Raw genomic sequence first — 13,660 nt, 5'->3', positions numbered from 1 at the left:
ACATCTGTGAAGCTCAAGGTCTCTCCCCAAGCTCTCCTCCATTTGGACACCTGTTGCATCTCTCCTCTCAGGTTCACCCACTACAGCCACACCTCCCCCCACTCCACTCCTCTTTGGCTGTACCCACAGGCAGGGACAAGGGACACTCAGCTTCTTCAGTCCTGTGGGACTCCGGCCACTTAGGTCAGCCCCTCGTAACCCCCTCCACCGAGGTGCAATGACTTCCTCACCCTTCCTCTCCCCTCCCTGGGCCTCTTAGCCTTGGCAGGAGCGACCTGTACATCCTTCCCCAGCCACCCAGTGGGAAGCAATTAGAAATTCATGGACAGAAAATGCCCAGCGCAGTGTTTCTGGCAGAGCAAAGTGAATTCTCTGAAAGCCTCTGGAAAAAGGCTCTAATTGTGAGCACTGCCAGTACAGCCCCTGGGGCACTAACACCAAGTAACAGGCCTATTCTAACACTATCTCAGAGGGCCCACGTTTAAAATTGCTGTGGTGGGGCTGAAAAGACTATGTCTTTCAACACTTTATTTTTTAATTAAACTTTTTATTTTGAGATAATTATAGATAACTCACATGCAGTTGTAAGAAATCATAGGGAGATCCTGTATACCCTTGACCCAGTTCTCCCCAACGGTAGCAACTTCCAAAACTATAAGGCAATATCCCAACCGGGATTTTGACACTGATACAGTCAAGATACAGAGCATTCCCATCACCACGAGGATCCCTCCGGTTGCCCTTTTATAGCCATGACCACTTCTCTCCTGCTCCCACGCCCTCCTTAATTCTTGGCAACCATAAATCTGTTCCCCATTTCTTTAATTTTGTCGTGTCAGGAATCCTATATAAATGGAGTCATAGAGTATATAACCTTTGGGGATTGGCTTTTTTCCACTCAGCGTAATGCTCTGGAGATTCACCCAGGTTGCTACCCGTATCAATAGCTTGTTCCTTTTGGTTGCTGAGTAGGGTTCCATGTTATGGATGTGTTATAACTTGTCCCTGTTGAGGGACCTCTCAGGTGTTATCACATTTTTCATTTCTAGATTGTTTTTCCAATTTTTCCTTTTTCATGGCATCCTAATTATGTTTCATGGATGTGATCAAGTCTCACATCTCTGAGGACACCGATTATAATTTTTTTAATTGTCTGCTCATCCCCGTGTTAATTCAGTGTCCCCAATGTTCCTCTTCTCAGTTTGTTTTGGTTACTGTCTCTCTGTGGTGTTGAAGGTTTCCCTGAACTGACTTATGATCCTAAGTAAACCATTCATATTGAAGTGTGACACTAACAAGCTGATTGGCAGCCGTAGGTGTGTGGACGGGCTCCACTTGGTGGTTGTCCGCTGGGGGAGCAGGTGGCCATCCTGATTTTTCATTGGGAACCCCAAAATGTTAGTAATTGAAGGTCTTGGCGGGGGGCAGCTCAGTTTCTCAAGAGAATGAACTTGTCGTTCACAGGGAACACAAGCCTGGCTCCTGGCTGTCTGGAGCTATGTAATCATGTACAGAAGTGCATTTCACTTCTGTTTTTAGCGTGGTCCCTCATCCCCACTCTTCTCCACTTGGCATTCCCGAGACAAGAGCATCTCTGGCTCACCTCCTTCAGAGCCAGCCTGCAGTATTCTGGGGAGGCCAAATGGGGGATGCCCAGATGAGAGAGACTGGGCCTGGCTGGGTCTATCCCCTCTTCTCACAGGGTTGGAATAATCCCTGCCTGTGGCTCCGCACTTCATATCCACCTCCCATGGTACCTCGTTCCTCTAGCCCCTGAACCCTTCTAGAATTCTAGGGGACAAAGAAGCTGCTTCCTTCAGTGCCACCCCCATTCCCTTCCTGTCAGCCTACCTACCACTCTCCTCCTGCTTTCCACCCTCACATCTGGCAAACCCAGGCCACTGAAGATGGAATTTGTTTTTTTGTTCTTATTCTTGATTTGGGACAAATTACTTGAGATGGAGATATAGATGCCTTTATTCTATCATCTTGTAGTTGCCATTTATTTAAAAAATCCTTCTCTAGTGCTTTCTTAAAACTACACACCTCCAAAACTCTCTTGGGGAACCGCAGGTGAAAAAGCAAGTTTGGAAGCAGCTGTCCTCTGGTGGTCTCTATCTCCACAGCCCTGCACACTTGCTGGTGCCTCTCTTCTCTTTTACAGATCTTTCTAAGGAGGGAGGCATAGCTAATGGCTTGGTGCCTTCTGTGTGCCAACTAAGGAAATGTGGGAGGTGGTCAGTTCTCCCCTTTCTCAGGGGGATTAACTGAGGCCCAGTGAAATCAACTGTCAGGAGGCCAGGTGAGCAGAAAACTCCTTTGGTCCGATTTCTACTTCAACGCTTTTGTGTCTTTCACCACTGCATTTAATACGACCCTTCATTTCTTCTCTTCTGAGAATTCATTCACTCACTCATTCATTCAGCACTTAGACTGAGGAATATAAGAAGCAGAGAAGAGGGAGTTCCCTGGTGGCCTAGTGGTTAGGATTTGGCACTTACACTGCCATGGCCTGGGTTCAATCGCGGTCAGGGAACTGAGATCCCTCAAGCTGCGCGGTACGGCCAAAAACTAAAAAAATAATTGAAAATTCAGATTTAAAAAAAGACAAGCAGAGAAGACCCTCTGATGTGAGCCCCTAGGGGTCGTAAACTTCTGTCCAGCCCCTCAAGCTCCCACTCTTCAGTGAGAAGGGGCCCTGACTCTTCAGCCAGGCTGAGGAACAAGGGACTGACCATGTTTAGCTCCTACTCTGTGCCAGCCACTTACTTGATGTTTTATATATTTTCTCTCACTTTGTTAATACTCTTAACCACTCTGTGGGGGTAAGCTTCATTATAGTTTTAGATGAGAAACTGCAGTGGGGAGAACTTCAGAGCATAGCTCTGCCTGAGTCCAACGCTTGTGCTGTTAGGAGGCGGCCTCTCTCAAGTATACTTATCTTCATTTTAGAGATAAAGAAACTAAGGTGCAGAGATGTTTCTTATACATTCTGAGAAATCCTTGAGGTGAACTATGAGAAGGCCAATGCCTCACAAAAGGGAGAGGAGATAAAGGGGGTATGAGAGGGAAGGGTAGACCATGCTCTGCCCCTAATGGTGCAGGCCCCTCTCCCACAGGGAAATTTCCTAAGAGGAAAGGTAGGCTAACAGGACCGCAGAGGCCAGCATGGAATAATTTCAAATAGCAGCCAGCTGTGGAGGAGGAAAGAGGTGTCTGGTCCGGGTGACTCTACCTTGTAAGAATCGGCTTCTTGCTCCCCAGCTGCCTCACTCCCTAGCTGCCAACAGTGCGAGGTCCTTTCAACCGCGAACCTGCTCTCTAGATCCATCCAGAAGGGCAGCTCTGGATGAAGAAGGGGCTTCGGGCAGGGGGTGGGGCTGGGGGGGGAGGCAATGGTAACTTCTTCCCTTGCTCATTTTTCAATTGGCAGAACAAAGTGTCATTCCCAAAAAGCCAGGGAAGACTGTGCTTTTTGCTTGGGCCAGGGAGGCTTTCGATAACACTATCTAATTAAATTTTCTGGCAAAGAAAAACCAGTCACCAGACTCAAGGAGAAAACCTTGTATTTTCCTAAGCTAGAGAATGCAGTCATAATCTGAACTTGACCAGAGAAGGAAGGTCCAAAAAAGTGATTTCATTCAGAGGAAAAAAATGCCTAAAAGGGAAAAGTGACTGTGAATCCTGGGAATCTACCCCTGCAGAAAGGAACAGGGTAGCGCCGGGGTGGGCCCCAGCACCTGGGATGGAGAAGGCACGTGTAAACTTCTGCATTAAACCAACCGACCCTTCGTGTGGTAGGAGAAGCAGCCTATGTGGACAAAATCAACTGCTCTTTCTTTTGTTTCATCGGTTTTATTAGTCATATATCCAGAATTCATTATATAAATCTTTCAAAATACTAGACTTTGCAAGAATAGTTTACAATTCAGCTCTGATTGCACAAATACTTGACACGAAACCATTTTTACAAATACTTATTTTTCTTGAAAGAATACTTTGGTACAGAAAATAGTCTCTATATATCTTACAGCAAATTTTATGCAGTTTTTTCCCCATTCAACCATCACTTCAGGTTTCCTATCACAGCACATGCGTCACATCCCATAAACCAAGTTATAATCTGCTTCTGCTTGTCTTCAATTACTACTCACCATGTTAAGAGCTTTCAGGCTTCTTTTTCTAATCTTTCCTGATCTGAAAGAATTCACGTATCCAGGCTAGAAGAGGTAATTTAAACAACATTCTTTCTAAACCTAACTTGCATTGGGTTAATCACTGTGCTTGGTGAACAATCTTTACACGTCTCACTTACGCTAGCCCAGCTAGTAGCTCACCCCTGCTGTATCAAGCAGAAGGGATCAAGTCCTTTTGTCCCTAAGAGCTTCTAAACTGTGAAACAGAACCCTAGAAACAAGAGTTAAATACAAATACTTAGAAAGCTGTAACATTTGCTAATGATGAGAAGTAGAGAACACTTTTAGACTCGAGGTCTCTCCTAGGTTGAAGAAGACATAAAAGAAAGCGTAAGGATGTGGCAGTAGTTTTATAAAATATTGAAAAACTGAAAACGGTGAATCACTTAGGTCAGTGGTGTGCTGTTTCCAAAGTGCCAGGAGATACAGAATCTTAGACTCTGTGGCTAGCTGAACTATTTGACGTTCTTCGAAATAGATGCTGTGGCTTTGAAATCGCCTAATAAATACTCCCTTGGCCAGAACAAGTAATCATTTAGGCCAGGGGAACTTTACAGAATACTGACCATGTTTCCTGAAGACAGGACCCACCAGGGAAAACACGTGGCATTCATTCCATTCCTTCAGTTGCTGAAAAGTGTGTCCAGTTAGCAAGAGCTTGTCTTACTCTTCAGGTAGCATGAATTAAAACCAAGAGCCTGGCAGCATTCTCCAGTCTAGTTCCTGAGTGCTCAGCTCCAATTATCCAATATTCTTAAAAGGATTCTTTAATCAAGCCCTTGTCCAATAAGAGATTGAATAGTACTTGGGGACTACAGTATGTCCCATTTCTCTGCTTTTTGATTTCTCTTGATTTCTCTTTCTCACCCCAGGGTAACAAGCTGCTACAGGTTCAAAACACCGTAGCAGTATTTTGGAAATGAGTTATTTTGCATTACCGAAAGTGTTTGGTCACATTATAATGGTTCACATTTGCATCTAACTGGGAGGTGGCCACATCGTGTCTACTGCAGTGATTTTGCGAACTCGGCATAGTCAATGTATCCGTCATTGTTCTTGTCATCGTCTCTCAAAACACCATCTATTAAGTTGATCAGTTCATCTTCGTTCATTGGTGTCTGTTCATTCCCTTCCTACAAGGTACAAATTAGACAAGGATGAGCGGCATCTTTTACTGGAAGCGCTTGGTTAATGTCCAAAATAAAATGTCAATAAACTCCTTCAGATGTAGTATTTCTACTTCCAGGAATCCACAAACCACATATCAGATCCAGAGTCAATTCATAATAATCCAATTTAGAAATGATTTTTTGGCAGTTAAAAGGATGATACAATCAAAGTAAGCCCTCGCTTATTTGTTTTAAAAATTACTTTTCATTCTTTTCTCATTACAAAAGTCATATGTGTTCATTGTAGAAAGCTGGGTCCACACAGAATTCTGAGCTTCAGAGATTCCAGGACCCGCAGCCCCATCCTAGAGAAAAGCTCACAGCCCAGGCCCTCCTGAGGATCAGCTCTGCTAAAGTGGAAACAGTCCACGCTAGACAACATCTCGGGGTCAGAACAAGACGAAGAAGGCACTGCCGACCAGTAGACCTCATCATGATCTTTGAGGCGAAGGCATTTCTGCTCACAGGGCCGAGCGCTGAGCTACTGCTGTTCATGTCCTCAGCTGATTCTTCCCCTGCCTCCTCTCCCACGTCCCCCTTCCCTCTCCTGCCGCCACCAGCATCCTCGCCTGCCAGGGCTGCTGGACCCCAGTCCCTCTGCCTGGCGTCCGCCCGTATGCCTCCCATAGCAGACCCTGCGCTCGTCATGCCAGCCTCCTGTGCGAGCCCTAGCACTCCCCGCAGCCTTCAAAGCAAACCCCGCCCCGCCCTCCCCAACTTTGCCTCTCCTGCTCTCTAGAGATTACAGTGTGGCACAGTGGGACAGACATTAGATCTGGAGACATAAGATCTGAACTTCAGCTTCCTTACCTCTCAAACTGGGGGCAATAACAAGGCCTGCCCCTTCCTGCTCCCAGGCTACTGCAGTGATCAAACAAGATCTCTAAGCTGCCAGAAAGTGCTTTGTAAACTACGAGCACCGTACTGTATCACCCAAACCCTCAATTATCCCCAAATCCCTTGAGCCCTTGGTCCCCTGACTCGCCATTCTTCCCAAATGAGATAACTTCTCCCCTGTTCTGCATTTGGAATGTGGTCTGTCTTTTAGCTGGTTCTCAGATGCTGGCGTGCAGCAGAAATGCCAGCAGCACTTGCTAAAGATAAAAGGAAAGTTCTGGGGCTTCTGCCTCAGCCCGTCACCCTGTATGAGAAGGACCGCTGAACAGGAAAAGAGGCAGAACAGAGGGTGAGCAGAAAAAGGAGAAGCAGCAATAGTGTTGCACAAGGATGGGGGAGGTCATCAAGTTCGGGGACTGAGTTACCAGAGGGAGGCTTTTCCAAGCTGCTGTCTACTGAGCCATTGCCTGACATACCTCCTTATGGACATGAGTGATGGCTGTGGAGAGTTCTAGGCCGTCAAGCAAATTATTGCCGTCATAATCATGCATTTTGAAATAATGGAGCTGCAGTTCTTGTGGGGACATCTCTGCCTCTGGTTTGTTGACGACACCTTCTAGATGCTCCATGATATGCCTAAAGACCAACAGTGAGACTCAGACCACTTGGTGGCGAGGCTGGGATCCTACCAAAATCTTAAGGACTCTGAAACGTTCAAGATCTTAAAGTTCATCCATCCCAGAAAAACAAACATCAACAGTGGCAGACCACACTCAAGGAAGACAGATACAGGTGAGGCCCTGAAAGGAGCAGGGGAAAAAAAAAAATCAAATAGTTCATTTGTTATGCTGGCAAGATTATGGGTGTTTTTCCTTTTTATTATTAGAATATTGTTATAGCATTTTGGGGAGCTATTAATTTTTTTTTCTTAAACCAATTTAAGGATAACAGAGTATAATGTGTGAGGCTAACTGGCCCAGGGCAAAAGTGGCAACAAATGATTCAATGTTTGAACATGCCAATACAAAAGAAAAAGGTCTTGTCAGAAGCAAGAAACCTTAGCTCTATTTTGGACTCTGCAACTACCAGTGTGTGTGTGTGTGTGTGTGTGTGTGCGTGTGTGTGTGTGTGTGTGTGTGTCTGTCTGTCTGTCTGTCTGTGGTGAAAGAGAGAAACAATGAATTCAGGCAAGTCATTTATCCCTTTTGGGCCTCAAGATCCTCCATCTGTGATATGATGGTGAAAAAAGAATAGCTGACTTACAGGTGGCCATAAGGAATAAATATCATCCTTGGAAAATGTTAAGGGGTCGTACAAATAGGAGAAGGCAAGTTGGACAGCGCGTGCCTTTGCAGCTGGCTGCGGCTGCAGATGGGGAGGCCCCTGGACCACAGCCCCGGCTGAATACGTACTCTTGGTCATGCACCGTGCTCTTATCCAGGCCCACGCTGCCGGGATGGGAGAAGCTGGCCCCGGGCTCCTCGGCCCTGGCACCCAGGGCACAAAAGGCCCAGAGCAGGGCGCACAGGAAGGGGGTTCTGAGTAGCTGCAGAGATCTCATGGTCACCAGTACCTGGGAGGCGGGGAACACAGAAGACGAAGGTGAGAACACCAGAACTGAACCGAGGTTCTTTCAAGACTTGACACAGTGCACTCCTGGGAACCTGGGTGAAGAAGCAAGGCTGGGAAAGAGGAGGCCTGGGCCCAGGACAGCTCTGGCGCCAGACTGCGGGGTGACCTCGCGCTCTCCAGGCTCCCATCACCCAAGCGGGAAGGCAGGTCCATGACATTTCCTGGCGCCCCTTTGGAATGCCAAGCAACGTGGTGAGAGCTTATAGGAATGTGGAGAGTATTTCTGCCTACAAGCAGCTTATAGTCTGGCGAGAGAAATACTTCCTACTGAGAGCACGAATCAAGGCACAAGGTGAGGTGTACTAAAGAAAGATTAAACCCTCTGAGAGTTCAGAGGAAGAAGTTTCCTTTGGGCGAGGGAAAGCCAGAGAAGGTTAACAGACATGGGGATACATCAGCAGGGCCCGGATGGATGGGCACGCAGTGGATGTGCAGGGACTGAAGGACGAAGGGAAGGTGTGAGCAGAGGGGCAGGTGCAGACAAGTGGGAGAGAAATTCCGAGTGGTTGAGTCAGGCTGGAGCTTAGAGGGTATGAAATAGACGGAATGGTGGACAACAGGCTGCAGAGGTTGACCAGGCCGTGCTGGATGTGGTTTTGCCCGCTAGGCCAAGGAGGCTGAAGTTTCCTGGGGATAAATGGGAGCCACTGAGGGTTCATGAATGGGAGACGAGATCAGAGCTTGGTTTCACAGTGGCTCAGCTGGCAGCAGAGCAGGGAAGGTATTAGGTGGACTGAGTCCAGAGACGGGGGTTGAGGGAAGCAACGGGGCGGGTCAGATCAAGGCCCGCAGTGGTGGACACGGAAAAGAGGACGTTAACCCTTGCCTTGTCCACCTCCCAGGGCTGTGACGGGGGCAAGTAACTGAACCAGGTGAAAGAGCGCTGGAGAGGAGAGTTCCATAGGAATTAGGTTCCGTCAAGTACTTCTGGGGTTTGGCTAGACTTGGAATCGTGGTCAACAAGAAGACACAACTGGCTACACAGCAAGCTCCCCGAGGGCAGAAGTGCTTTGTTCCCATCCGTATCCCCACCAAGGCTCAGGCCTTTACTAACTGCTGTTAAACAGAAAGTCCTGGTCTTTCCAGGGGCTTACAGACTGACCTCAAAAAGGAAGGTGAAGGATAGCCAGGAGACCTCCATACAACACAAAGGAAACACCTGACTCACACATTCACTTCCCTGGATAATAAGGGCCCGTGATTTCTAAGGGACCAGCTGCAGCCAAAAAACCTAGAGCAGCGAGGAGAAAGCATAAGGTACTAGTCAGACCCTCGCACATGCCACACAGGGCTCAGCTCCGAAGCCGCCGCCATCACCACTGAGGTGTTACAGCCCCTCTCACCCGCCCTAAAAGGCTCTGTAGGGTAGGACCCTGGGAGAATACCATCCCCACAATGTTTAAGAAAATTTCCCAAACCCACTTCGCTGGATATCAGCAGTATCCTCCCTAAGGAGACAATGGTCACTGGGATGTATAACTTCTAGGGTATAAAAAGAAGCATCTAGTCTCACAACTGAATAGGGACATCATAATGCAATCGTCATAATTCATAACAGAAACAGAAAAAGATGTTCAATATATACCAAGAGAAAAAGAGCAGGCTATAAAAGTCTGTAAAGAATCATTCATTTTTGGGGAATTCCCTGGCAGTCCAGTGGTTAGGACTCAGTGCTTTCACGGCTGTGGGCCTGATTCAACCCCCGGTTGGGGAGCTTTGATCCCACAAGCCACGTGGTACAGTCAAAAAAAAAAAAAGAATTCATTTTTGTAAAAACCAAAACAATGTATGTATATTTCTCATACACAGAACAATGACTAAAAACTATTAACAAAGATTATTTTCTGAATTATGAGATTAGGAGTGATTTTTTTTTTTTTTTGCCCACGCCATGTGGGATCTTAGTTCCCCGACCAGGGATCTAACCCACGCCCCCTGCAGTGGAAGCTCAGAGTCTTAACCACTGGACCACAGGGGAAGTCCCCAGGAGTGATTTTGATTTTTCTTCTCTTTACTTTTCTATTGCTTCTAAAATTTCTACTATAAACATGTTTTGTCTTTACAAATATGTATTTAATGCAATTCATCCCATAATTTTGTTCCAGACTATATGGATGGAATATAAAGGGGGATTCCAGTTAAGTCTCATCTCTACAAAATAATTCAGGAACAGCCAGAAACTACATCCCAATCTTACCAAATAAAAGTGTCCAGACCGTGATGAGGCCACTGTCACTGTACCTGGTACCAGAAAACAAGGTCTCAAGTTACTCTCAGCAGAGACTGCCCCAACTAGAGCAGAACAACTTGTTCTGACCACACACCATAGAGTTCTGGGACAAGAGGGACCAGAGGGGGAAGCCAGCTCCCCCCAAGTCTTTCAGATTCATATGCATTAGATGTCTCTTTCTCCAGCAAGCCTTCTTCAATTCCAAGTCTGGCTTAGGCGTTCTTCCCATATGCTCCTAAGTGATTCTCTTCAGAAGGGTCCTGTCCATCGCTGACAACAGCTGTGCACATGACCTTGAACATGCCTGATTACCTCTCAGTACCCCCTGCGGAACTGGGCTCTGTGAGGCCGGGGACTGCATCCACATCCCCAGCATTGGGCACAGTGCCTGCACAGAGGCTGGTGATTCTCAGCCTGTGTGCCACAGTCCTCGGGAGCTGGGGGGGATTATCACCTTCACAGATAACGCTGCCGAGTTTTGATGTCAATGTAACTGAGGATGAAACTTAGTTTTGGAGGTATCTATCAGATAGAAAAGCTGAGCGGTCATCGGACCCACGGCACCATTTCCTATAACTATGTGGTTGGATACTTAGTATATCAGATAGGGGTGGGGTAGGCGGGGGAGAGGTTCTATTTAAATAACACCAAAAAGCAGCCAAGTGCTTGAGTCCAAATTACCCCCTCTTCATAGGAGACAGGATAAAGGTCAAGAACCATACATTTTGGACTTAGCCCATTTTGGTCTGCTGTGGCAGGTTTCTAACCATTAGACCACAACAAAAGACAAATCTACAAACACAGAAGAGAAACTCCCCCCTACAAGTGCTACAAGGAGCACAGGGAATCTGACTGCCACTTAACAAATTAAACCACTCACATTGAAAAGGAAATATTAGCAAGTTCCTCCCACCGAAAGAACAAGTTGCATCATCCACACTCCAACTACTTAGCTCAAGGCCATAAGCAAAGAGCTTGGCAGATAAGCCCCAGGAGTTCCTGGGCTCACTGGCCTCTGAGAAATTAAAGGCTAGGCTGGAGAAAAATCCAGAGGAGAGATTTCTGAGAGAGTGGAACACAACCACTGAGACATGCTTCACAAGGAGAAGCGTCATTCCTGGGAGGAAGCGCTAGACCACTGATGGTAGGGAGCTCCCGCAGTGCCGTGACTGTAACTGGGCTTCCCTCACAGCTCCAGCAGCCTCTTCCAGTCCCAGAGCATTTGTTCCCACTGTTTCCACCTGTCCGTCCTCCCTGTTCCTTCCAGGCCCAATTCAAATGTCACCTCTGTGTTCTCCCAGCCAAGACCAACTGTTCCCTCCTCTGACCTCAGTCTGCAGTCCCTCACACTCACTTGGCCTTAACATATGGTCACATATTGTGCTCCGTTTGTTTTTGTCTTTTCTCTCCCTCTCTGAAGACAGGGAACCTATTTTCTCTGTTTCTCCTTTACCCTAGTGAATTTATTACAAAGTGCTGAGCCGACCTGGTATAGCACACCTTCACTCTGAATCAGGGCAGTGGATCCTGCAACCTAGGTGTGCTGTTCCCTATCACAGAGGATCTGACTACACTAAAAAAAATAACTGGGCTTCCCTGGTGGCGCAGAGGTTGAGAGTCCGCCTGCCAATGCAGGGGACGCGGGTTCGTGCCCCGGTCCAGGAGGATCCCACATGCCGAGGAGCGGCTGGGCCCGTGAGCCATGGCCGCTGAGCCTGCGCGTCCGGAGCCTGTGCTCCGCAAAGGGAGAGGCCACAGCAGTGAGAGGCCCGCGTACCGCAAAAGAAAAAAACAAAAAAAATCTTCCCTTTGGAGCCGTCCCACCAGTGGTTTGGCCAGGCCCACGCTCATTGTGTCTTACCAACACCTAAGAGTTTGCAGCAAGCCTTCCTCCCATAAAAACCACAGCAGCTGCTAGCCACTTTTCTCTCCTGCTGGGGCCCTCAGCTGAGAATCAACCTCAAAGCAGCCACACATCCTGTAGCCAGAGGTGATGCCAAAGAAAAACCTCACTGGCATTTCCCCATTTAAAACTACCATGGTCCTGGACTGAAAGCAAGAAAAGAACCAGGTTCCTAGGCAAAGAAACCTCTACATGGGTTGGGGATTGAGAACTGGTTCTGAAAAAGCAGGCATTTAATAACTTGATCTCTTTGTTCATTTGGGGAGCCCAGGGAGCTGCCATGCTTCATTTATACATTTAGCTAACACTCTTCATTAACAGCTTGGTGCTGCACAAGGTTCTAAAGATAGGGCTGTGAACCAGACAGGCTTCTGTCACACAGATTACGGCCTGCTGGAAAAGAAAGACCAGTTCATGCAACAGCCCTGGGGTACCACAGAAGCCCCAACCCACACCTGGGTTAATGCATGAAGAATGATTTTTTTTTCAAGGTGCTAAAGGACAGCATCTCAGGTAGAGGGAACATAATGTAACAAACACCTAAGCCTAGAAGGAACTTGACCCAATCTGGGAAATAAAAAGCTTTCAATATGGTTGAAGACACAGTATAGTGGAGATGGATGAGTTAAAGTAAAAAGAGGACAGGTCACGAAGGGCCTTGTAAGCCCTGTTCAAGAGGTTATAAGAGCAATGGGAATCCACGGAAGGGTGATAAGGGAATGGGGAGAGGGGTCTGGTGACGTGATCAGATTTCTGTTTTAAGACCATCACTCTGGCTTTCCACTACATAACAAACTACAGAGGATGGAGAAGGGATACAGGGGACCAGTCAGGAGGCTACTGAGTAGTCCAAGGGAAAGATGAAGGTGGCCTGAACTAGCTAGAGCAGAGGAACTGGGCGTGGAGAAGTGGGTGTATCCCAGAGAGATTTGTGATGAAATCGATGTGGGTGGGTAAAGAGTGTAGGAGGTGAGAATGATGCCCAGGTTTCTGCTTGGGCAACTGGGTGGATGGCGGGTGCCATGCCCAGACAGGGAATACTAGAGGGGAATACAAGCTCCCCCTGCCTCCCCACTCCCCTGGCACGGCCTGGCCAAGCTCGCCCGCCCGACAGGACCTGCTTATTGTCTCCCCCAGAGAGAGATGGGGTACAGGAGCAGATGGAGAGCTACGACTCAGGCCCGCGCGCAGGTCCACGGCAGGTCTCCAAGTGGGCAGAGATTGGCCCTGATCGGGCCCATCTGCCCCGGGGGAGAGGCTCTGCTCCTAGTCGGCTAGCTTCCCGGACCGACTTGGGGTCCGATACCCTCACCCAGGCCGCTCCTGCCTCCCAACCTGAGCCAGAAGCCCCGAGCCCCGCGAAGGGACGCCGGGATCCCGCCCGCTGCGGACCCCTGAATGCCGTCCCACGGACTTCCTCCTCCAAGGTCGGGTCACAGGCCTCACAGGCCGCAGCCAGATTGCAGCTGCTCCCTGGTTCACTCACCCTCGCAGCTAGCAGTTGCCAAACAGCTTTCTCCGGACACGAAGCCCTACGGCGTGAGCCTCACCAGCACCCGTCCTCAGAACGCTTTTTCTCGGCCCCGCCCCACACCCCCCCCGTCCCTCTGTGCGCACGCGCACCCCTTCCGCCCGCCCATTGGCGCCGCGGGCCCCGCCCCTGCCCGGCGCCGGGCGGTGTGGGCCGCTGGGC

General features: G+C 48.4%; 1 protein-coding gene across 1 annotated transcript; it reads right to left on the bottom strand.

Moving 5' to 3' along the window:
* Window positions 1-3,844: 3,844 nt before the first annotated feature.
* MCFD2 (multiple coagulation factor deficiency 2) lies at window positions 3,845-13,544 on the bottom strand. The gene is made up of 4 exons (XM_029232617.1): window positions 13,454-13,544; window positions 7,615-7,775; window positions 6,679-6,838; window positions 3,845-5,329 (listed from the first exon to the last, which is right to left on the bottom strand). The coding sequence occupies exons 2-4, from the start codon at window positions 7,761-7,763 to the stop codon at window positions 5,201-5,203; spliced, it is 438 nt and encodes a 145-aa protein (XP_029088450.1). The 5' UTR covers window positions 7,764-7,775; window positions 13,454-13,544; the 3' UTR covers window positions 3,845-5,200.
* Between the last annotated feature and the right edge of the window lie 116 nt (window positions 13,545-13,660).

This window comes from Monodon monoceros, unplaced genomic scaffold, assembly GCF_005190385.1.
Source record: "Monodon monoceros isolate NGI ecotype Baffin Bay Population unplaced genomic scaffold, NGI_Narwhal_1 Super_Scaffold_19, whole genome shotgun sequence".
NCBI lineage: Eukaryota > Metazoa > Chordata > Mammalia > Artiodactyla > Monodontidae > Monodon > Monodon monoceros.
This window is presented reverse-complemented; position numbering and strand designations above follow the sequence as displayed.